Below are 25,792 nucleotides of genomic sequence, written 5' to 3' on the forward strand. Positions count from 1 at the left end.
AAAAATAATGGAAGGTTTTGTGTGGTTTTTTTTTGTTTTTGTTTTTGTTTTTGTTTCGAGACAGAGTCTCACTCAGTCACCCAGGCTGGAGTGCAATGGTGTGGTCTTGGCTCACTGCAACCTCTGCCTCCTGGGTTCAAGCGATTCTCCTGCCTCAGCCTCCCGAATAGCTGGGACTACAGGCGCGTGCCACCATACCTGGCTAATTATTGTATTTTTAGTAGAGATGGGGTTTCACTACGTTGGCCAGGCTGGTCTCGAACTCCTGATGTTGTGAGCCACCCACCTTGGCCTCCCAAAGTGCTGGGATTACAGGCATGAGCCACCGCGCCCACCTTGTGTGTTTTTTAATAAAAAGTTTTGAGTAAATATAGCAACCATTATGGCAGGGATATTTGTTTTCTCTGATACTGCTATATGCCCAGTACCTGGAATAGTGCCTGTTATTGTAGGTAATTAATAAACACGTGATTAATAAATTAATAATTTTAAAAAGCATTTGAAAATATATCAGAGATCCACATTTACTATTGCTGTTTTTCAAACTGCGTGCTTTTTTCAGAAGCATTACAGAAGATTTTGATGGGAAAAAAATCACTTATTTTATGATGCAGAAAGGAGGAATGAATTTTTTTTTTTTTTTTTTTTTTAAGGAATTCATACTTTGGAGCTTCAGTAACTTCCTAATAATGTCAACTTTAGTTTTCTTTGTTATTTTTGAGGTCGCTTGCTCACTTTCCTCACACTGAAAGCACTAATGTGTGTTGGATCAGAAACTACTGTTGCTGATGTCCTCAGATGTTTATAGGGCCTGTGGAACTGTGTTAAGGCCCTTCTGATGATTCGGCAGCATGCAAATAGCAGGTTGCGTTTAGTTGGTTTTGTGCTCACGTGGCTGTGGCCATATGTAATATGCCAGAGACTTTTCTATTTTGGCAAGTAAACAATTCTCACTGCAAACTTTCTAAAGTGTGACATCGTGTATTGATATAGCACCATAAATCAAATAAGCATGCTATGCTCAAATGTGCAAATGAGGAGCCGCTGAGAGGGTAATACTTAGCTACCCAAAATGCAGAAAGTACTGCTGAGTCACTCCCATCAGGATTCTGGTCTGAAAGAGACTTCCCAGCTTTTTACTGACAGCACTTTAGAAAAGTGAAAGAAGCTAAGACTTTAGAGTGAGATATGGAAATTTTATTGTAGACTGGAAAATAGTATGTTTGCTGTATATTTGGGTTTTAATTTTGTATTTCTTTAGCCAATGCCAATAATTTGTATAAATAGAAACATAAGAATCTAGCCAATTTTTTCTCCCAAGGAGTATACTTTTTTAAAAGTGCAAATGTTTCCTATCCAGAGATTAAATATCCTCTGACTGCATTTCCAGGTATTCCATTAATCATAGATTGTACTTGATCTACATTTGAAGTCCAGCCTTGCTACTGGGCTTTTGTGTGTGCTGAGTCTCTAAGCCTTTACGTATTTAGTCTGTGTGGTAGATAGATTTTTTTTTCTTAGAGATTTCAAGAATATCTACTTGAGAATGAGAAATAATATTTGAGTGGTTAATAAATAGTAACATTGTCCATAACTTTAAAGTAAGCAAGGATATAGGTTTAAAAGGAGGAGAATATTGGTTGAGGAATCAAATATGAGTGTGGATTGATTTGATTGATTTCATTGAAGGCCAAGTCACTGAGAATTACAAAACAACACCTGTCCACTCTGATGAACTTCTTCATTTTGTTGAAACCCATGGCAGGATTCGGGCCTCGATGGAATGCCTGGCTCCCCTCCGCCTTCACAGCCTGACCCCGAACACTTGGACAAGCCCAAGCTCAAGGCCGGGGGTTCTGTAGAAAGTCTTCGCAGTTCTCTGAGTGGGCAGAGCTCCATGAGTAAGTCTAGTTTGTCATTGTAGATTATTTTCTTTGGAGTTAATATGTGACATATACTGAGCACTAGGTTCAGGCAATTTTAAGGTGAATAAGACCAAGTCCTGCCCTTCAGGTGCTATTAGAGAACCAGACCTGCAAACTCTCTGGACTCAGAGTCGTGTCTGTTTATTAGTAGACATGCAGCAGCAGCAGCCCAAAAGAGGAGGTGATGAATTTTGATCAGAGACAACAGGGAAAGCATCTCAGAAGAAGGATCTAGAGAGCAGGGGGAATAAGCCAGGGAGATAAGCACATGCAGGTGACCAGCAAAATAAAGGGAATGGGGAAGGGAGGGGATTTTATATGTGACTGATAAATTCGGGCCAATGGTAGTTGGAGTTGGCTGAATGGTATGAAGGAAAAGATCAACTTTTTATTTTATTTTTATTTTTATTTTTATTTTTTGAGATGGAGTCTTACTGTCTCCCAGGCTGGAATGCAGTGTTGTGATCTCAGGTCACTGCAACCTTTGCCTCCCTGGCTCAAGGGATCCTCCTTCTGCCTCAGCCTCCCGAGTAGCTGCACTACAGAGGCATGCCACCACACCCGGCTAATTTTGTTGCAGAGATGGGGTTTTGCCACGTAGCCCAGGCTGATGGAACTCCTGGACTCAAGCAGTCCGCCCACCTCGGCCCCTAAAGTGTTGGGATTATAGGCGTGAGCCACCGTGCCCCGAGATCAAATTTAAGCCTACCACTAAGTTCTTACCCTTTGGGGCACATGATATGACCACTCTGAATTTGTTTCCTCATCTGTAAAATGGTTCAAAAGAGTGTGCATTACCACTGAGAGGTCACGAATGTTAAGAGCAGAGTCTAGTGACTGATCCTGCAGTGTCTTCCACATGGGAGCCTCGGTGCCACGTGGATTCCCAGGTCTTGAGGGTAACTTGCTGTGAGTCCCCTGTCCAGTGAGGAACTGAGGGATAACACTCGGAGAATTCATAACTGGTCCCTGCCCTGGTCCTGACAGAGGGTTGTGGCTCGATGCTTCCTTTCTCTGGGCCTTCGTTTCCTAATCTGCCTTACCTTCAATACCTTTCTGCTTTGCTGGGTGGGAAATCTGTATCTACCCTTGTTCTTCCTCTGTTTCCTGTACAGGTGGTCAAACAGTGAGCACCACTGATTCCTCAACCAGCAACCGGGAAAGCGTCAAGTCGGAAGATGGGGATGACGAAGAGCCGCCATACCGAGGCCCGTTCTGCGGGCGTGCCAGGGTGCACACTGACTTCACCCCCAGTCCCTATGACACAGACTCACTCAAGCTCAAGGTATCTCTCTCCCTGGCCTCAGAGCAGCTAACTGGGCTCTTCCTTTTCTCTAGGAGGCTTTCTTTCCTCACTGTTGAATGCTAGACTACTATGGTATAGACTGGACAGTATCTTGGCTACCTCGATCACTGGTCCCCTCTGTAGTGAAAAACAGAACAAGAACCAGCCAGCCCTCGAGGCAGAGGGAGGATCTCGTGTTAATCCCTGGGTTATCATCACTTCACCCCTCTGACCTCAGCTTCCCTCTAGAATTCCTATTGCACACCCTCCCTCTCCCCACCACCTCCTGCTCCACACACCTGGTTTCTATATTTTCTCCATCTGAAGAAAAATTTCTGCCTTCGGTGTGCTCAGAGATACCTTTATGGACAGATGGCGTTCCACAAAGTGTGTGCAGCCATGACAGGGCCAGAATTGACACTGGTTAGGACAGGTGGGAAGTGCCTTCTCCAAGAAGTGGGAGCCCTCTGAGGCAGGAAGGCGTACAGAGTGCCAGGTGGGCAGCCTGGCTGAGAGCACCAGGGGCACCCCAGGCACCCCTGGTTCTGCAGGGCAAGAGGGCGGAGGGGCTGTGACCAAGGGCCTGTGTGGAATTCTGTACACCTGTCTGGCCTCTGCTGAGCTCACAGTCACATCCTATGCGGGTCACTCAGAGGGGTGACTTGTGGGACCCCGATTCTGGCCTTCATGGCATCTTCACTTCTGCATGACCTGTGTATCTGACAGACTCATGATCTGTACATTCATGGAATATACCTAATGGAAAGATCTTTGCTCCCTGGGCCACAGAAAGGAGACATCATTGATATCATCAGCAAGCCGCCCATGGGGACCTGGATGGGGCTGCTGAACAACAAAGTCGGCACATTCAAGTTCATCTACGTGGATGTGCTCAGCGAGGACGAGGAGAAGCCCAAGCGCCCCACCAGGAGGCGGCGGAAAGGAAGACCGCCCCAGCCCAAGTCTGTGGAGGATCTCCTGGATCGGATTAACCTAAAAGTCAGTCGCTTAGGATTCTCGTCACACGCTACTACCTCACTGCCTTTTTCTCTCCTACACTGAGCAAGGGAGGGCATTTTTAGGGTAGGGTTGGGGCTGATCTGTGTGGTCCAGTAAGGGTGACTCGTTACTGTGATGAGCATCCATTCTACAGAAAGAGTTACCAGTTTTCTAACACTGCCCTTGACCTCAGCTATGGGTGATAGCATAAGTCCCAGATCAAACCTTGCTGCTGGAAGAGCTGTAGGCAGAAACTCCTGGCACCTTGATCACAGCTAGCTCCACAGGGGCCACGAGGAAACTCCGTGCCCACCTCCCCCCCACCATCACTCCCAGCATCTACTAGTGTGAGTCTGCAATGAGAGATTACGTTTCCTCTTTGCAAAACTCTTGATCCTGAGGAATTAAATGCTGGATTTTAATAGCTCTGTAAATGGAGGAGGCGTCTCCTCTGTTGTGGGCTCTGTGGAGGTAAAGGAATTAGCTCTTATCAAGAGTATAATTATAGTGCAAGCCTGCAGAATCCATCACAGCCTGCAATGTACATCTTCCTAACCCGTGGTTAATAAAACACCCTGCTTGCCTACTAAGCCAGAGGACTGGGATGTTCAGGGTCCATTGCAAGTGATACTTTCTCATCTTTTGATTAACATGAAGATGACTATGAGAACCGTGTGGGGGTTGCAGGCTAGTTGTTGGCGGTGATATCACGTGGCTGAGCTGGCTGACTCCCTTCTGTCTTCCTTCTCCCTCTCACAGGAGCACATGCCCACTTTCCTGTTCAATGGATATGAAGATTTGGACACCTTTAAGCTGCTGGAGGAGGAAGACTTGGATGAGTTAAATATCAGGGACCCGGAACACAGAGCTGTTCTCTTGACAGCGGTGGAGCTGTTACAAGAATATGACAGTAAGTCCCTGAACACACAGAGGTGTTCCCTGTGAGGTCCGCCACAGCAGGCCCCACGTATGCCGCCAGTATGTGCTTAGGTCCCTGGAGTCGCTTATTCTGTCCTCTTCTTTCACAAGCCAAGGTCAAATAGCACAAAGACATAAATTCCCAGGGCAGACGTGGGAACAAAAGAAAACCTCATGTGCCGCCGCTGCCTTTCCAGGCATGTTTCTAGGTGATAGTTGAAGAGGATTCTGTACCAAGTGTCTGCAAGAATGGAATTACAGTTTGGGTAGACTCCACTTGCAGTACTATTGAGATGTGCAGCCTCCAGCAGGCCACTGGGACAGCTGAGCACAAAAGTGACTGACCAGCTGGGAGGTTTTCGCCCAGCTAAGGATTGACTACTTCTCAGAGCACACAATGAGTTGTGTTCTTATTGAATAGACTGGTTAGTGAATAAATGAAATTCATCAGCTTTCGTTAAAGGAGGAGATGTCTCTCCGCAGTGAATATGTAGAGCAGAGAATTCCGTATCGATTGGCTTGCAAATTCCTAACCTAAATGACAGCTTATTTTTACAGCCTGTGAGCAGAATCATCAGTGAGCTCACAGCTTTTATGAAGTCTATTTGAATATACCATATCCTTTGCTCCACTGACTCAGTCTTATCTTGCTCTGTATTCTTCAATCTGCCATCAGAAATATTCCTGAAATAATTCATCTTAAAGGAGTATCCTTTCTAGTTACTGAATTCAAATGCGTTTTCCTTCAAGGACTCTGCTTCAGGGATATCAGTAGCTAATAGCATTTCTGTTGCTGAAAGACACACCAAAACCATGGTTAATGGTGGAAAAAAGAATTATACATTACTGAAATGTATCAGGCCTGAGAAATACAGAAGCAAGTGTCATTAGGTGAAATTCACTTCTGCTAAAAAAAAAAAAAAAAAAAAAAAAAAAGAAATTCACTTCTGCTAAATAGACAGTCCCTCTAAATGAACTGATAAGCTAGAGAAACACACACCATCAGATAGATGTCTGAGCCTAAGATAAACAGGCTGCCTTCAGGGATATATTTGGAGACAATTGTGATTCATAGTTAATATCACTTTATAAAGGGCAGTGTTAACATTCTTTTAAGTATTTGATTCCCAAGAGACACGCTGGGGTCTGTGGCCAGGTTGTGTGTAAAGAGCCTGCACAGTAACTGGTGTAGCCTACCAGCTCAATTAGTATGAATCAATATTAAATCATCTATTGTTCTGAATCACATCTGCCAAGTAGCATAGCCCACTTGCTTTTCCTCAGTCACCAAAAACAGCTGGGTTTTTTGTTGTTGTTGTTTTATTTTGGTTTGTTTTGTTTTTGAGACAGAACTTTGCTCTCGTTGCCCAGGCTGGAGTGCAGTGGCACGATCTTGGTTCACTGCAACCTCCACCTCCCGGGTTCAAGCCGTTCTCCTGCCTCAGCCTCGCAAGCAGCTGGGATTGCAGGCATGCACCACCACGCCCAGCTAATTTGTGTATTTTTAGTAGAGATGGAGTTTCACCATGTTGGCCAGACTGGCCTCAAATTCCTGACCTCAGGTGATCTGCCCACCTTGGCCTCCCAAAGTGCTGGGATTACAGGCGTGAGCCTCCACATGCAACCAACAACTGGTTTATATGTACTCTCCATTACATTTCTTTTATCATCCACAGCTTTGGAGGAGAAAAACTAACTCCTGAGTGTAAGGCAGGAATCTGTGCTTAGACTCTTCCATGCCATGTTGGCTCAGACCTATCGTTCCTCCTGGGATCACATCCTGAGATTTTTGTACCAGGGAGTATTTTGTAGGAGGGTATGGCTATCCATCAGGTTGCTAACCTGGAAGGTGAAGAAGACCTCTTTGCCTCTTCAAACATTCCATTATGAATCTATTCTGCTCTGTTGCTTAGAACTTCCCTGATATATAAAGTTGTACTTCCTTTTATTGGTTCCAAAACAAAGCCTTCAAGGTTCCAGAGGTACCCATTAGTGCCAAGAGTCAGGGTCCAGACTTTTCCTAGCATTATAGGATTTTACATCCAATACAGTTAAAGTCATCATGGCTAAGAAGTAGTGCCTCTAACTGATAACTTAGAGAAACATGATAGGTTTCTGTCAAACCAAATTTCTATACACTAGAGAGATGCAGAGGTCTATTGAGATCTTTGAAGATATGTAGGGATCTTGAAAGGTTTCTAGCTTAGCCATCACTGAGAGCAAAAAGTACATTTCCAGCACTACTTGGAAGTCAGACCTGTCCAGCCTCCCTCAAAGTATGGGAAAAATGCCAGCCTTCATATGGGAACCCCACTGGGAAAAGACTCTGATTGTCAGATGGCTGCTCCTTACACCAAGCCCAGACCCACTATCTTAGGTGTGGCAGATGAAAGTGTCTTACAAATTGCTAAAAGAATTTTTACTTGTGGTAAAGTACATTATAATCTAAAGTTTACTGTCTTAGCCATTTCTAAGTATAAATAATAACTTGTATAAGAATTCTAATTTAGGAATTATTTCAAACATGCAGAAAAGTACAGGCAAAAAGAAAACAAACATACACATGTACATGCTGAAGTTAATGTTTTGCCATATTTTCTTCATTTCTTACATTTTAAGAAATATGGCGTAAGCCCATCTAAAGTCCTGCTTTCAGAGACTCCCATTCCCTTCTCTTCTTTCCCAAAGCAACTGCTCCCCAGGCAATGGTATGTGCCCTTGGGTACCACTACCTTTTGATGTTGGAATATTCATAGGTGTCTTAGCATATTCTCTCCCTGTGTGGGCGGGGGGAGTGGGGGTTGGTGAGGCTGGAGGCAGAGAGAGCTTAGCCCAAGCAGAGCCCCTTCAGGTTGAAGTTCAGGTCATGCTCAGATGGGGTTTCAGCCTCACAACCTAGCACTTTGCTGTGATTTGACTATGAGAATTTTCAGGGTTCTAGCTCGTCTTCTTTCTTATCTTTTGTACCTAGGCACCAATGCTAACAAGTGTGGGAAAAGGTCATGGTCCTGATTCTGCACTACAGAGGAGAGGCACCTCACCTCTTTTTGTCTTCTCCCTAATAGACAGTGATTCTAGCCCCCTTCCTTATGCCTCATGGGTCTATAAATAGAACTGTGGTTTTCAGGTGACAGAATGGATCCCCTCCCTCTCCAAAATAATTTCAGGTATCCTGCTGTGTCTGGTGAGGCTGGGGTCCCCAAATATGCAGGCACAGCACATATTTCCATGCTGCAGCAGGAGCAGGTCTTCTGTGTTACTCCCACCGGCCAGCACTCTGGAGTCTGTTTTGGCCACTGTGGTGCACTGAACCGTGTCACCAGAGACAGAGTACACTGACTCCTCTCCCTGGGTTGTAATGGATAGCGCAAAGCCCTCATTTTATAAGCATCATTTTTCTAAATAACATGCTACGCTAGAACAAAGGCCACTGCAAAGCCACAGGCTCTTCCACACAGTGAGGACACTGCTCTAGAATGTTCCACTTTTAGGTGGTCGGGGGGACAGTATTTGCTCTTGTGCTTCTAATTAGTTAATTTTTCATTAGTCATTTTAAAAGTAGCACTCTTCATTTGGGATTCTAATTGAGGGACTTACGCTGCCAGGATCTCTGCTGCAGTTGGGGCTGTAAAATGCTTTCCCTGTGAGAAATGCAAGCAGGAAGTGGTGAACGGACAGCTGGAGAGCTGCCAGAGCCTTCCGCCTCCCCACATTTTTATTTTGATGACCTGAGAAAAGGCATCACATTTCTGGTTTATTGATTTCTTTTTTTCTTTGTGTATGTGGTTGGAGTGGGGGAGCTGGTGGGGTATGAAAAGAAAGGAAAATAAAGCGATTCATCACTGCAACTAGCTATTTTATGTAGAAAATGTTTTCTTGCTTTCTGTTTTATGTGACCAAGCACTTTGCATAATAATGCAAAGATGATCTGCGTGTAACCTCAGTGTCCCGTGTAAGGCTCCACGTGCCTTTTCTACAACATGCCGGCTGATACTTCTGGGTTGTTGAAGACCCTCACGGCTTTCCACGTGATTTCCTTGGGGGGCAGATTCACTCAACAGAAGTGTCTGATGCTGCTCCTGATTTTTTCCCCTCCTCCAGCTTTGTTGAGGCACAATTGACAAATAGTGATGCTTCTCTTTAAAAGCCTTCCTCAGAATGAGGTCTTCCTTTTTTTTTCTCTTTATTTTATTATTATTTTTATTTATTTCAATAGCTTTGGGGGTATAAGTGGTTTTGGGTTACATGGATGAATTATATAGTGGTGAATTCTGAGATTTTACTGCACCCATCACCTGAGTAGTATACATTGTACCTAATATATAGTTTTTTTTATCCCTAGACTCCCCCCACCGTTCCCCTTCTGACTCTCTAAAGTCCATTGTATGGCTTTGTATGCCTTTGTGTGCTTATAGCTTAGCTCCTACTTACAAGTGAGACCATGTGGATTTTGGCTTTCTACTCCTATGTTACTTCACTTAGAATAATGGCCTCCAGGTCCATCCAAATTGCTGCAAGGACATTATTTCATTCCTCTTCATGGCCAAGTAGTATTCCATGGTGTATATAGAGGTACTGCATTTTCTTTATCCACTCGGAATGAGGACGTTCAGCTTTCGGTCATCCATTTATCTATACCAGCAACCATGTATCTGTTACTCAGCCTCCAAGTTGGAGGGTTTCCTAAGCTTTCCCCGGCTTTTACTTATATGCAGGAGACAGAAGTGTGCTGGCACAAGACAAAGGGAGAAGCAGAAAAGAAGAGCAACCACTAACTTATCCCAAACAACAAAAATAAAAGGAGATTTGCCACTGGCCTCTCCTCAGTTTTGGGGTTTGTGCCTCCTCTTGCCAGCCTTACTCCTGCTGAGCTAATAGAAGAGCCCTCAGCACATGTCCCTGAGGGCTAAGAATGCTCCTAAATGCTAATAAAATTTATTTCATTTGACGCTTTAATATTAACTCCCAAATTTGGAAAGTTGGCAACACAACTATCTTCCAGCACAAGTTTTATGGATCTCCAAAAAACGTATGACCCAATCTCACCGTGTGCATGGGGCGTTTATTCTCTCTTTGCTTCTCCTCGATGGTGCCATCACTCAGAAGGGACTGGGAGCCCCACTGCCGAAACAACACTCTGCCTTTCTCCTTTCCTCATAGCCCCAAGGCTGGAGTTTGCATAACTTAAGAGCTTCTGTTTGCATAACTTAAAAGGTGTCAACATATTCCAACTGTGTGCTCTCTCCAAACTTATCTTTGTGCGATGACTACTTTATTGGAAGAAAAGTTGTGATGACAGTAGTTCATTTTGATCTCATCTATTTTAAGATAAATTGTTCTCTTCCAAAAGCTCAGGGCAGTAACTGAGGATAAAGTCCAGATCTGTTGACTCTGAAATCTCTGCTTTTCACTCCCCTTGTTGATTTCGTGCCGTGTTCTCTCCTCTAGGTAACAGCGACCAGTCAGGATCCCAGGAAAAGCTGCTTGTTGACAGCCAGGGCCTGAGTGGATGCTCACCCCGAGACTCAGGATGCTACGAAAGCAGTGAGAACCTGGAAAACGGTAGTGTCAGCATGAGTCGCTGGGAACCTGCTTTGACAATTACTGATTTCAAAGCACAGTTTTCTGCAAAAGGACGATTCTATTCCTATCATGCACTCAGCAATCATCTTTTCCTTTCTGACCTCTATACCATTCTAGTCCAAGTTAGCCTCCCTATCTGTTCTCCTGGCTGCTGGGTGAGGTTAATAAATTCCGTGTAAAATACCTGCAGCCGTAAAACCTAAATTGTGTGTCTCTTATGCCCTTTTCTTTATGCAATAAACACCAACATTTGAGTGTTGGGAGCTATTAGGTCCATGAGGAAAACAATTTACCAGGTAGACCATCCATCAGGGTTACACCAGCAGCAGTGTCTTAAATGCGTCGGCTGCACGGCCTGAGTGTCAAGGCAGTTACTGCAGGAGAGAAGGATTGGATGGCCACATGTCTTGTTTGTGGCCTCTCTGTACAGCCAGTCAGGAAGTAGTCAGTATGAAGTTTCAGAAAACGTACTTGTCTCAAACAGAAGAGGAGTCTTAAGTGGTATGGGGTCAGGTGGGCTAAACGTTACTGTGGATGGCTCTGTGGTTTCCTGTTGTGACCCCAGAATTCTCATTGTAGCAAGATGAGAAACAACGGTAAGAGCTCACGCTGCCACAGTCACCTAGATCTCTGTCAAACTCTTGAAGGCCGTCACAAAAAATGCCCAGGTTTGATAGTTTTTAGCAGCCATTGGAATCCTATCTAGTAGCCCATGTGTTAAGAAGTTTGCTGAGCACCTCCTAAAGCAAACTTTTTAAAACTCCAGGCTGTACTTTATTAGTGGGTAGTGAAAGCAATTTAGTGGGTCATGGACAGCAGTTTTGTAAGACAAAATCGAATACAAAATATCAGAGAGCATCCTCTAAGATAAAGGTTAGTATTGTTAGCACTGTCACTTGTAATCCTTGTTTCAGTTATGTCTGTGTGTGTGTTTGCGGTTGTGTGCATGCATGTGTGTCTCTGTGTACTACATGTTGAATGTAAAATGTATTTCTTACCGGGAATCATGGGAAAAAATAGTTTGAGAGCCATTGTGGGCACCAGAACTAGGGCTAAGGAAAGGAAAGTGGGTGTCTAGGATGCAAACCCTAAGCGTGCTCACTCTCGGGTATCAGCCCTGCACTCATGTGGCTCTGGGCAGTCACCTCCTTAGAGTTTGTCCTCCAGGCACCTTGTTTGCCTCACTCTAATTCCAATTCTAAGAAGCATCTTGGGGACCTCAGAATTTGAGCCATGACGCCCTGCTATTCAACCATGACGTCCTGCTATTCTATCAACTTGGGAAGATAGCAGTTCTCCCCAAGCTATATATAATATTCAGGTAGCCTGAATATATCAAGACAGGATGCAAAACCCACCTAGTATCCCAGTACATCCTCAGTTTCCGTAAATGTCAGAATCCTTGTGTAGCTCATGTAGGTTCTGAAGAATTTTTATTTCTCTTAATAACCTTTTCATATCCAAAACTTTCCAGGAAATTAATTCCCCCAGCTGTTGGTGATTGGTAAGGATCTCACAGACTGGCAGAATTTTTCACGCCCAAATGAATTCATGTGTACTTGCTGAAGAACTAGATTGCTAGCAAACCATACTTTGAACATAAAGTAAATTCAGAGATCTTTCTAATATAATGCAGAATGCAAAGATGGAACTTACATGTATAGTTTTATATTGGGAGTTAAGGGAAAAGAAAGTCATATTCCTAAAAGTTATGCTAAAGAAGTTCTAATAATTTTCTATTTCAACCTACTTTTAAAATTTGATGCGATTTTTTTTTTTCTGAAGAGGTGTTTCTTCATTTATCTGTGATGATATTTCTAATAATGAAAAGTAGGACCATGGTCATTATCTTCAGTAGTAGCACTAGGCTGATGATCTTTATGTAAAAACAATAATATCCTACAGATGCGTAGCATTTTGGTGTTTATCGTTGTGGAACATACAGGTGGACAGGGTCAAAGCACACAACAAACATGTTATTAACCAAAAACATAACAAGGGACAGTTAATCTGTGTGTGTGTGTGTGTGTGCACGCGCACGCACATGCGTGTAAGTACTGATGAGAACAAAGCATTCAGCATGTTGCGTGGCCCATGAATTGGCAAAGCTTATCCAACAGCAGAAGTTTAATATCAATTACCAGTCATCAGATAAGTAGATTATGTCTGGTTGATAGTTCAGTTATCAGTCTGACCGTTGTAACCAGGACTGTTGCTTTGCTGGGACCTAAACCTTTATCAGTATTTTGTAGATTTTCTTTGGCAAAGTACTCACATGAGTTTACCTGTCTGTGCCCAGGTTGGTTGATTGTTTCTAGGATACATTTATTAGAAGGAGGGGCTTCAAGGAAGGTGGGATTTGAGCATTCACTGATCACTCTGTAGGGGATACCATTTCTAGAACCTATTCTGAAATTCAGTCCAGCTCTCCTTTTCCATCATGACCTTCAGAAATTGTGCTCACCCAACAAATGCCATCAACATGCGGTATGATGATCACCCTCTTTCCACATCAATTGCAGCTGGGCACAGACTTAAACCAAGAGTTATTTTACTGCTTGACACAGCATATTTCTTTCCCATGTAACCCAATTAATTTCAGTCTTCCTGATTTCTTTAATAAGACTAAGAATTCTTTCTAAAAATAAAAATGGAACAATAATAACCCTCTATCACCCAATGTCATAAATGGTGATTTTATGTCTTTAGTGTAATTGAACAATAGGATGTGGGAGTTGGAGATTTCAATTACATTAGCACACCTTTATGCATCTGTTTGATTGATTTGCTTTTAAAATGTGATTGTAAAATATTCCCTTGTCTCCCAGGCAAGACTCGGAAAGCTAGCCTCCTATCTGCCAAGTCGTCTGCTGAGCCCAACTTGAAGTCTTTTAGCAGAAACCAGTTGGGCAATTACCCAACATTGCCTTTAACGAAATCAGGAGATGCACGGAAGCAGGGACAGGAGGAGGGCAGGCTGGGTGGTGGCCTCGCCCCAGACACATCCAAGAGCTGTGACCCACCTGGTGTGACTGGTTTGAATAAAAACCGAAGAAGCCTCCCAGTTGCCATCTGCCGGAGCTGTGAGACCCTCGAGGGCCCCCAGACTGTGGACACTTGGCCTCGATCCCATTCCCTGGATGACCTTCAAGCAGAGCCTGGTGCTGAGCAAGATGTGCCTACTGAGGTGACAGAACCGCCCCCTCAGATTGTACCCAAAGTGCCACAGAAGATGACTGCCTCTTCCACGAAGGCCCAGCCCCCGGAGCGAGACTCTGCCATCGACAATGCGTTGCTACTGACCCAAAGCAAGAGATTTTCTGAACCTCAGAAATTGACAACTAAGAAACTGGAGGGCTCAATCGCAGCCTCTGGTCGCAGCCTGTCACCCCCTCAGTGTTTGCCCAGAAACTATGATGCTCAGCCTCCTGGAGCTAAACACAGTTTAGCAAGGACACCTCTGGAGGGCCACAGAATAGGACACGAGTTTGAAGGAACACACCATCCCCTGGGCACCAAAGAAGGGGTAGATGCTGAGCAGAGGGTCCCTGAGGCAAGAACGCAACCCAAAATTCCATCACAGCCTCCACCTGTTCCTGCCAAAAAGAGCAGAGAACGCCTTGCTAATGGACTCCACCCTGTTCCCATGGGCCCCGGTGGGACCCTCCCCAGTCCCGATGCACCTTGCCTGCCAGTGAAAAGGGGCAGCCCCACCAGCCCCACCAGCCCTAGCGACTGTCCCCCAGCACTGGCTCCGAGGCCTCTCTCAGGGCAGGCGCCTGGCAGCCCACCAAGCACAAGGCCGCCCCCCTGGCTCTCAGAGCTCCCCGAGAACACAAGCCTCCAGGAGCACGGTGTGAAGCTGGGCCCAGCTTTGACCAGGAAGGTCTCTTGTGCCCGGGGAGTGGATCTGGAAATGCTTACCGAAAACAAGCTGCATGCCGAAGGCATCGATCTCACGGAGGAGCCGTATTCTGATAAGGTATCAAAGGTCCTGGGCCCACCACATTCACAGGCCTTTGTAGAAGTCAGGCAGCCAGGTGAGATGAACCCACATCTGAAGCCAGCCCGGTAGCCAGCCCAGTAGCGTGGGCCGCTCTGAGAGAGTGGAATGAATGATCCACAGCCAGCAGCTTCTGAAGAACAGGGAGCGCAGGCTCCAGATTAAATGAAAATACAGCCTCTCTGGAGTCTTCTTTGTTTCGCTCTTGCTTGTTTCCTTTTAGTTTCTGGCAGCTCTACTTCGCAGGGAGAATCACTAGGACCCAGACTGGCTTCCGAGAAGGATGGTTTAGTGGACAGGAGACACCTGAATCCACGTGTCCACACCGTACTTGACATGCATGTGTTCAGATATTGACACCTTCTCATTTCATCTCTCTGTAGGTAAATCGAGGTTAAAAATAACCTGCATGAAGACCTCTTAGAGGGATTACTAGAAGCAAATAAATGTGGACATACTTTGAAAATTATAGAACCCTATTCAGATGTGATAATTGTATTATAGTTATCTGTATGGGTAATGGGAAAAAGATAATATAAAATCCCTCATTGTACCAAAATCATTTAGCTCTATAATGAAAAATAATTTCTCATTAAAAAAAAAAAAATGAGATCTACCAATACCAAGTGACTCCAAGGACAAAGCAATGCTAAGAGACACAGCTGTACTTTACTCCTGGAAATACAGGTCCTATTAGGATGCATTCCTGAGAGTCCTTTATTATGAAATTCTCATGACAATGAATGCCTTAGAATAAGATCCTCGTTCACCTCCCTGACCCTCCTTGATATTTCGTGAGTAAATGTCTTTAAATAAAAAGTAGTGAGAGTGACCATACAGTAAATGCTGGCCTAGCAAGCTGGTGTTATAACTTGTAGCAGATGAAACGCAAACAGTTGAATATCTGTAAAGTAGAAGTTAGCCCTTCTCTCCTGCAGTTTAGAAGACTCTTCAATAACATTAGAGGAATTATATTTTGCAAAATGATCCGATTGAGGTGAAGGCATTGGCCTGAAAAGTGTAGAATAATTGTGTGCTGCCTTAACTGCTTCAGAACACTTTCCTAGAGCTCATCAGTACTATAAGATAAAGATGTAAAAGTATTCTCTCTAAAGCATCTATCCTGTCCAGTAAAGAAAATATATTCATTTCAAATTAAAACTTTTGGGTTGGGCGCGGTGGCTTACGCCTGCAATCCCAACACTTTGGGAGGTCAAGGCGAGAAGACCGCTTGAGCCCAGGAGTTTGAGACTGCAGCGAGCCATGATCACACCATTGCGCTCCAGTCTAAGCGACAGTGAGACCCTACGTTATATGTGGTGTATCTTAGGGAAAGAAAAACAAAATCCTTATACCCTTGATGCCACATTCCTGTTCTCCCTGGCAGCATGGCCGCTGTGGGATTCCTGAAGCCCTGGTGCAGAGATACGCAGAGGACTTGGATCAGCCTGAGAGGGACGTCGCCATCAACATGGACCAGATCCGGGTGAAGCAGCTTCGGAAGCAGCACCGCATGGCGGTGAGCAGCCCACGGTTCTCCAGCTTCCTGAGGCACATTTAGTGATCACGCTTAGTAATGCGCATACTAACAACTGCCAAGTAGACAAGGGCTTGCGTAGCTATGGAAAGGAGACAGCTGGGGAGAAAGTAATACATGGTCAGCCTAGAAATATTTAAAAATACACTTTCAGAAAGAAAAAAAAATGAAAATTATCTGTAATCCCAACACTGTAAAAAACTTTTTAAAGATCCCTCTAGTGCTGGGCATGATGGTGCACACCTGTGATCCTAGTTACTCGGGAGGCAGAAGCAGGAGGATTGCTTGAGCCCAGAATTTTGATGCCAGCCTGGGCAACATAGTGAGACCCCATCTCTTAAGAAATAAAATAAAATCCGTCTGAATGACACAGTTTCAGTTAGAAGCATAACTTTAAGAGATCTATTGTTCGACATGGTGACTACAGTTAATAACAATGTATACTTGAAAATTGCTAGGACAGCAGATTTTAAGTGTTCTCACCACAAAATATAGTGTGTGAGGTAATGCATATGTTAAATAGCTTGATTTAGCCATTCCACAATTATCAAAACACCACGTTTTACACCATAAATATACACAATTTTTACTTGTCCATTAAAACTCTGTCTAATCATTTCTCTGCACATGTATAATAGTAAATGTATAGTATTGAAACCTGATTGTTTGCTATTATCAGATCATGAATCTGTTTCTCTGTTACTTAAAAAAAAAAAAGTTAATATTATCAGTACAGTAGTCTCCTCATATCCATGAGGGATATGGTCCAAGACCTCCAAGTGGATCTCTTGAAAGCTTGCCAAGTACCAAACCCTGTATATATTATACACAAATTTCCTTTTCCTTCTTCACAATTTCATGGATATAAGATTCGTTTTCACCATAGATCTTAGGACCCTCAGCACACGATGTTTTTTTCTTTTCTTATTAAGTCAAGAACTCTCACCTTTTTACTTAAAGGAAGCACTTTGAACATGACTTCTCTTTGCCACACACAAATGGCCAGCATGTTACTCTTGCACTTTGGGGCCGTCATAAGGCCAAATAAGAGTGATTGAATGTGAGTGCTGCAGTCCTGCGACAGTTGATCTGATGACCACGGGCTACTAAGTGACTGCGGGGCCCAGAGTGTAGACAGTGTGGATTTGCTAGACAAAGGGATGATTGTCAGATGGGACAGAGCTGGATGGTATGAGATTTCCTCACACTACTCAGAATGACATGCAATGTAAGACTTATGAATTGTTTATTTCTGGAATTTCCCATTTAATATTTTCAGGCTGTAGAAGGCAAAGCCGTGGATAAGGGGGGATGGCTATTGTATTTCAAAGTATTCTAGTGTACTCTAGTAGTGAGTCTCATAGTTAAAACATTTAGATTTTTCCAACCTTTTATTTTAAATAATGTAATGAAGAACATCCTTGTTAATAAACCTTTGTAGACTTTAAAGGTTAATTTCTGAGTATATATTCCTGGAAGAGGGTTTGCTTCATCAAAACTGTATAAAATCCCAAAGATTTTCACACTTGTTAGCAAATCACCTTTCTGAAAGGTGTAGGCCCTTTATATACCCAGTAGTCAAGGTTAAACATCCATTTCCCTGTTCCAGCCAACCCATGATATTATTGTATTTTAAATTCTTTATAACCACATTGACTAAATATGTAATTTTCTGGTTAACATAGATTCAAACTACAGTGGCAAGTCTCCTTTATAAAAACCCTACCCATTGAGTGCTACTTTTCACACCATCCCCCAGATTTGTCCCTTCAGACTACCTTAGGGCTCTTGTCAAGAGCATATCCACAGCGAAACAAAATAGCAGAATATGTAAATGCTTACAGTTTGGAGACTTGGAGACATAAATGGGATTTGATCTCATTCCAAACACCTTCGAGAACCTTGTGGAACACTTCCTTAAAGATTTGTTTCATCTTAGAGAAGAATTTTTCCTGCTAGTCTTGATCTCTGACACTCACTGCATTGTTGCTTTCTGATAATAGTCTAGCAATGCAGTATTTCAGTGCTGTTCCTTTTAGACATACATGAAGCAGTCCTCCGATGACACATGAAGCGTTTCTATCATATATTGCTTTCTTAATTTATCCAGATTCCAAGTGGTGGACTCACAGAAATCTGCCGAAAGCCCATCTCTCCTGGATGCATTTCGTCTGTGTCAGATTGGCTCGTTTCCATCGGTCTGCCCATGTATGCCAGCACCCTCTCCACCGTGGGCTTCAGCACACTGAGCCAGGTGCCTTCTCTGTCCCACACTTGCCTTCAGGAGGCCGGCATCACAGAGGAGAGACACATAAGAAAGCTCTTATCTGCAGCCAGACTCTTCAAACTGCCGCCAGGCCCCGAGGCCATGTAGCCAGGCCCAGAATGGGCTTCTCTGGACAAGAGCCACCCTTTCACTGTGCATATGATGCTGATGCAATTCCTCCATCTCTGGACGTGCAGACCAGATCCAGAAGAAAAGCCTGGCGTGTGGCCACAAGCGTGAAACCTTGGCACAGGACTGAGGATCCTCTCCTCCAGAAAAGCCCCCTCAAGGAAATCAGTGCGGTTCTCTTTGACCTCCAAAGACAAGACAAGCACTTATTTTTATTTTCAGAAGACAAAAGAATCAAGATGCCAACTGGCTGCGAATGCTGTGTCTCCAGTCTGTCTCTGTGTGCTGGTAGAGGCTGGGAGGAGTGGGGGCAGCCTGTTCCGTTTCTGATAGCACCCTTGCCCTTCTGTCTGTCATCTTGCAGGATGCCCGAGGGCCAGAAGGGCTTAGCTAGGCCAAAGGAACAGACTTGAGAGTTATTGTACATTACTGACCACGCTTATTTGTTTAAAAGTTAGAACATCTGGCTGCACCAGGACAAAAAAGTCCTGTTCTTCTTTAGATAAACAAGAGACATTTTCATAATTGCTTTCTAGCAATCAGCTTTTATTTGCCTTAATATAAGCTTTTAAGCAGTTATCTAACTAGTGTCCACAACCCTGTAACCATAGTAGTTCCACATCTTCAGCTTCAGCGGACATCTAACCTCTCTGGGATGTTTTCAGCAAAAGTAGGCTTTTCTAATGGTCTCATTTTAACATGGCTTATTTTGTAGAGGTATTCATCAGCCACACACTTCATGTTGGTTTTTGGTTTTTAAGCTAACTACAAATCTAGTACAAAACTATCTGAAATTCACAAAGATATCGTGTGTGTGCGTGTGTGTGTGCGTGTGTGTGTCTCTATTCATAGTAACTGCTTTTTGTTTTAACCAGTTTAGTATCGTTACCATTACTGTGTGAGTCGTTGTGCTGCAGTATTGACTTGGAATCCTGACCATGTCCATCCCAAAATTCAGTCCTCAGTTAACGGATCATCTTTGCAAAAGGTCACTGTGAGGCTGCATATTTCAGAAAGATGTTCTTAAAAAGGGAAGTCATTTATAAGATGTTTTCTAAAAGTCTTTTCAGTATTACAACTAATACTATTATCCTTCTTTTTTTATTTAGATAATTCTTTTAATTTAAACAAAGGTTCAGTATGGAGCCAGACAAACCACATTAGCCATGTGTTAAGTGTTTGCTACTTTAAATTGTTTTACAACTGATTTCAGCACATTCTATCCTCTTTTTTTTTTTTTTTTTTTTTTTTGAGATGGAGTTTCACTCTTGTTGCCCAGGCTGGAGTGCAATGGCACAATCTTGGCTCCCTGCAACCTCAGTCTCCCAGGTTCAAGTGATTCTCCTGCTTCAGCCTCCCAAATAGCTGGGATTACAGGCACCCACTACCATGCCCAGCTAATTTTTGTATTAGTAGTAGATATGGGGTTTCACCGTGTTGGCCAGGCTGGTCTTGAACTCCTGACTTCAGGTGGTCCACTCCCCTCGGCCTCCCAAAGTGCTGGGATTACAGGTGGGAGCCACCACGCCTGGCCTCTATCCTCTTTTAGTCTAGTGTCTGGTTTTCTAGCAAACAGTAAATTTTAACACACTATTAAGGTTTCCATTGCTTACAAAATGATTTTCCTTTACATTCTTATCATGAACACTATTTTAAGCATCAAATGCAATCATCTATAATATAAAGGGCAATCATTTATAATATAAACACCTTGACCACAAAGCCCTTGATTGAAAGTTTTATAATATTTCATCTACTTATTAAAACAAATAATTTTCCTTGGGTTGGAGGGGAAGTGATTTCATAAATTAGCCATCTTTAGCATATTGCTTATGTCTGCATCCATGTTTCTGAGGGAAAAGACATTCTCAGGTGATGTATTTTTTTCATGCATTAGTATGCATTTTTTAAAAAGAATGCATGTTTCTTTAATAGTTTTCATCTTCTATAAGATGCCATGTGAAGAAGTTGTGGAAATGTAGAATAAAAAGCTAAAGCTGCCAAATTTCTATTGAACTCTTAAAAACAGCTCATGTTTGTCCTCTCGGGTTGTGGCCTAGCCTATTTGCAATGTAAGAAGCTGCAGGGTTCTCGTATAGCTAAAGCGTTCAATGCATTTCACGTGCTGTGGTGGAGGCGGGTGCTGTAGACAGGCTTCTCTTCCTGCTCTCAAAATACCTCGGCTTGACATTTGGACAGATCCTGTCATTGTTTAAGCTGAGCAAAAAAATACACAAAAGTTGTGTAAGAGGTAACAAAGGAGAGGGAGAAATCTCATGTGAATTTTCAAGTTTTGATTCATTCTCAATGAAGGATTTTCATTTAAGTGAAAGTCACAGCAGAAGAGGGAACTTTCTGGAGTTTTTGAGAATGCCAAACCATATTTTTATCACTCTGCTTTGGAAATCAATGCCTTTGCATAGAAAATCAAATTCAGGGACCACAAAGAATTTTCAGTGGGAATGTCTAGTCTGAGGGGTCTGAGGTTGTTTTTACTTTATTGTGTTGTTTAAATATTTTTAAAATATATTTAGCGTTTGGTCTTTTTTTTTTTCTTTAAACATTTACTTTGGTCTGAGAAAAGCTGAATGTTTGGGTGTGACGTTTGACTGAGGTGGATTGAGGCTGCCTGTGGACGTTAGTGAACAGGTGGTAGGCTTCAGCAATATCCAGTTTTAATCAGTTGCATTTGGTACAGAATTTTGAGTAATGGTGAAAATTGTTGTCTTTGGAAAGCACAAAAGAAACCTGGAAAGGCAGTTCAGCTCAGGTAGCTACACATAACATTGTGTATGATTTTCACTTCAAAGCTGTCTGGAAGGAAATGCAGTCAGCTCCAACTAGTACTATTTACGTACCCAGATAACTAAGATATTGTTTCATGGCCTTGCCTTAGTTAGAGGCCCTTTTCTCTGTCCTGAACCCCCAGGTATGGGTGAAATTGGAAATTACTAATCTATTGGAAATCAGTTCCTGACATAGTAAAGTTTGCTTTCATAACTGCAGCAAAAGAGGTCAACTCACCAAGTCACTGCTGCCATGTGTGTACTGTATTATTTTCAGAAAAAAATATAATAGTCTGAGTCCAAGTTATCTTGATTTAAAATTGATAGAAAAAAGAAACTGTCGAGCAAGTTATATAACAACTAACAACATTGCACTTTCTGTATATGAAATCAATATTTAAATAACTTATTTTTCTCCATTGCTGTTCTTAAAAACATTGTAAGTAGCTGTAATATACCAGTACCAATATGTTCTTGCAATTGCTTCAGCCCAAGAAAGCTGTGTATTGTTTTAAAAATTGTAAAAATTATTGTGATGATTCATTTAGCACAAAGAGAGGTGGACAGAAGGGTTTTCCTATGTATCAAAACTTGTCTATAATTATGTCATCTATGTACCTAGAAAAAAAGTAAATAAATTTCTTCAGTTGAATATGCCTTTTTTGTTGTTTCTTGGGTATTTTAAAGCTGAATGGAGTAGAAATGAAAGGGAATTTATAAAGTGGTCAAACGATGAAATATATTGGGAAAATTGTAGTTGTCTACAATTCTGCCATCACCAGAACTCACCCTCTGACATCCACCCAGATTCTCTTTGTCACTTTATTGCTTTATTTTCAAATATGCATGATCAAGTTATATAATGATAGTACCTTAGACCAGCAAGATATTTTTTGGAATTCATCTTAAGTCTAAGATCATCATTTTCAAATGAAGAATCTGAGTCCACATGGATGACTGACTTGCTCAGTATTATACACTTAAATGACAACACCACCCACATCTTCTGCTGAGAAAGAGAGAAAAAACAAGTCTAGGTCTGGATAGTCTAGAAATTAATCAACTTGACAATAATGCGTTTTTAACTTCAGTGTACCACAATTGATATAAAAACACATTTTTAATAGAGAGAAGAGGGTGTTTGTCATAAAAAATTTTGAGAGGTAATGTATGCATTTGAGAAACAATTTAAAAAATTACCCTCTTCTTCCCCCTAGCCATCTCATTCCTCACTACAGGGGACCTGCTATAACCAGTGTTGGTCCATCTTTTCAGAGAAACTCTTCTGTATTTATAAATATAATTGCATATGTATTTCTCCATACAGAAATGAGAGCAGATTTTTCATGCTATTCACCATACTTTTAAATTGATACATCTTGGAGGTCCTCCCATGTCAACATTCTCCCACTCCCTTAAAGGCTGGATAGTATTCTGTTATGCAGGTCATTTATTTAACCGGTACTCTATGAAAGTGCAACCTTCTGCTGCTGTTGAAGAAAAAGCTATAGTGGATATCCCTATACCTATATCACTTAGCATGTGGAATTGCTGTATTGAAGTTATGTGTGTGTTTTAAATTTTGATAGAATAAGGTGGGTTTCATTAAAGGAAGCTTAATGTAGGTTTCACTTTTTTTTTTTTCTTCAGAGGGAATTTTGCTCTTGTTGCCTGGTCTGGAGTGCAGTGGCATGATCTCAGCTCACGGCAACCTCCACCTCCCGGGTTCAAGCGATTCTTCTGCCTCAGCCTCCCGAGTGGCTAGGATTACAGGCGTGCACCACCACACCCGGCTAATTTTTTTTTTTTTTTTTTTTTTAGTAGAGACGGGGTTTCTCCACGTTGGTCAGGCTGGTCTCGAACTCCCGACCTCAGGTGATCCACCTGCCTTGGCCTCCCAAAGTGCTGGGATTACAGGCATGAGCTACCATGCCTGGCCCAGTTTTAAATCATCTTACTCGCAACTCCTCTAACCCATTTTGTGAACGGGGATATTTCATGTCTTCTAGGAGTGGGTGTTCACCTGACTCTGCTCTATCATTTTAAAGAACTAACCATAAACCTCAAATCTTCCCAATCCCCCGCTAAATCCTAAGAGTCAATATTTCAAAGAAGATGCTCTTTTTCTTGTGATTCCTAGGAAACCCTTGCCAGAGTCTTGATGTTTCTTGTAACCTCTCTGTGTATGTAGATATCTATGATGTATTTGCTTATAAAGAACATTAATTTGATTAGGGAAAGAAGAAAAGAGAAGGGGGTTGGTTGTCATTGTTCAACCACACAATTCATTTTGGAACCCTTAGAATGCTGACTGTCTTTACTCTTAGCCACGAGGACCCTCTCAGAGCAAACTATGTACACTGCACTTCCCAGAACTTAGAGTGTGTGTGAGTGTGTCTGTCTGTGAGAGAGAGAAAGGGAGGAGGGAGAGAGGAAGAGAAGATGAATGCTCATTCAGGTCTAGGTCTGGACCACTCATCAGAGAACCATGGGCACCATTATTTGGAAATACTACAATTCCCAATACAGCGCCCCTCTCACATGACCTCAAAGAAGAATGCTCTGAAAAGGGTATTAAGCGGTCACCTTCTGCACACTGTAACAAAAACCCTGGAAGACCCTAACCAAACTGAGTTTGAATTCAATTTGGAAGGATCCCAGGGTACTTGTGTGAGAGCCACAGCAGTTAAGACTAATCTGGTTGGATTTTACCACCATCCGCATTCATCCTCAATGGCCTTTCCCCAAAACTTGGATAATGAATATGGTTGGAGCCATAAGAGAGACGTGTACAAAGGGTTGTGGGAACTAGAGGGAGGATGGATTTGGCCTGGGGAGAGAGAGGATCAGAGGAGGTGGTTCTATGGATAACAGTGTGCCACGTGCTAAGCATCAGACTTGATTAGAAAGTCTTGGAAATAACAAAAGTCTTGGAAATAACAAGGAAATAATTAATGAATATACTCTGTGTCTCCAAACTCCTGATCCATCTCAGCCTGACTGAGTCTCTTCCCACTTCATAGAGCAATGGAAATCATCCACTGGGCCTCACTTGCAAACTCCCCAGCATCCTCTTCTCATCGTTCCTCGTGGCTCCTGCCGTGACCAAGGAGGTGTTTCTCCATTCATCTAACCCTACTTGAGCTCAGGATGTTGTCTTGGGACTCCCAGCCCCTCATTTACTCCCTCACTTCTCTGTACCTTCCCCTGGAACATGCTTGCGGCAGGTGGTGCTGTGCTCTCCAGGCCAGCCCATAGTCCTCTATTTTGATATTTGCACTCTCCCTTGGGGAAGACTGCACTCCCCACATCTCAAGTTGTTCCTGGCACCACTTTCCCGTCATGTGTCCCTATCCTTCTCCAAGCAGAGCACAACGCTTCCCAGGCTAGAACAGTGTTCACCATTCTTTCTTTGAAAAATTCTTTCTCGAATTCACATTTGCCTTGTCTAGATAATCCAGTCTCTTGCTTTTCACAGCCAAATATCTTAAATGATATTTCTGTCCATTGTCTCTTCTTCCTTATCCTCCATATATTCCTCAGCCCACTGCTCCCCGGCTGTAACTAAGGCCATGGACGGAAGCAACATGGCTAAATCCAGTGCGGCCTCCCCGGCTTCCACTTGCTTGTCTCCTCTGCAGCATTGCATGGGGCTGCCCTTTGCTCCCACCTCCCATTCTCGATCTTCCCTGCCCCGCTCTTGCCCTCTCCCATCTCAACAGCCACTGCCTCTCAGCACCCTTGGCAGCCTCTTTCTCTGCCCACCCTTTGAATGTTCAGGGGCCTCAGACTTCCATCCCAGGGCCTCTTCTCGCCCTTGGTGAGCTCCTCTCTGTGGTTGACTTTTCATCTCCAAGAGTTAGTTTAGAGTAAAAGAAGCAATCCCGGAAATCTGTCACTCAAGAAGAAATATAGCACTTCTGTCTAAGAGGATGCTGATTGCAGTGAGAACAACCCTCATGGTAAGATGCTGCCCCAGCTATTTGCTTGTTAGACTCCCCGTTCATCCTCAGGCACCAGCTCCGTTTTAGTCAGTGTTGCAGTGTCCCTGAGCTGGGTTTAGTATCTGGTCTCCAGAATAATTCCAAAGGAAAAAATCAGAGGCTGTATTCTGCTGTGCAGGCAACATATGATTCTATAATTTCTGGTATTCGGGACCACCTTCTGGTTTTGGGGAGTCAGTTCTATAGTTTCCGTGGCACTGGAAGGCTGACACCCAAAATGTCCCCTAGACTTTTACTGGTCAGTCCAAGTATGCAACACAAATTGTCCCCCAATTAGTAGAAAGCAAGGAAAGAGTGGTGAGATCAGCTATTTACTGGGCAAATCACTATACTGAGTGCCTGAGGCAATTTATACAC

The 25,792-nt window shown here is 43.1% G+C and overlaps 1 protein-coding gene across 4 annotated transcripts in view; it reads left to right on the forward strand.

Annotated features, from left to right (window-relative positions):
- Positions 1 to 22,087, forward strand: part of SASH1 (SAM and SH3 domain containing 1) — a 287,239-nt gene extending 265,152 nt beyond the window's left edge. For all 4 annotated transcript variants that reach the window (XM_030928910.1, XM_030928912.1, XM_010375568.2 and 1 more), the window contains 8 exons: positions 1,766 to 1,901; positions 3,041 to 3,210; positions 4,000 to 4,209; positions 4,969 to 5,119; positions 10,576 to 10,689; positions 13,539 to 14,692; positions 16,101 to 16,232; positions 18,361 to 22,087. In XM_030928910.1, coding sequence (XP_030784770.1) covers positions 1,766 to 1,901; positions 3,041 to 3,210; positions 4,000 to 4,209; positions 4,969 to 5,119; positions 10,576 to 10,689; positions 13,539 to 14,692; positions 16,101 to 16,232; positions 18,361 to 18,624 — 2,331 coding nt within the window. In that variant the 3' untranslated portion in view covers positions 18,625 to 22,087. The remainder of the gene's footprint in view (positions 1 to 1,765; positions 1,902 to 3,040; positions 3,211 to 3,999; positions 4,210 to 4,968; positions 5,120 to 10,575; positions 10,690 to 13,538; positions 14,693 to 16,100; positions 16,233 to 18,360) is intronic.
- Positions 22,088 to 25,792: the final 3,705 nt, after the last annotated feature.

This window comes from Rhinopithecus roxellana, chromosome 4 (assembly GCF_007565055.1).
Source record: "Rhinopithecus roxellana isolate Shanxi Qingling chromosome 4, ASM756505v1, whole genome shotgun sequence".
NCBI lineage: Eukaryota > Metazoa > Chordata > Mammalia > Primates > Cercopithecidae > Rhinopithecus > Rhinopithecus roxellana.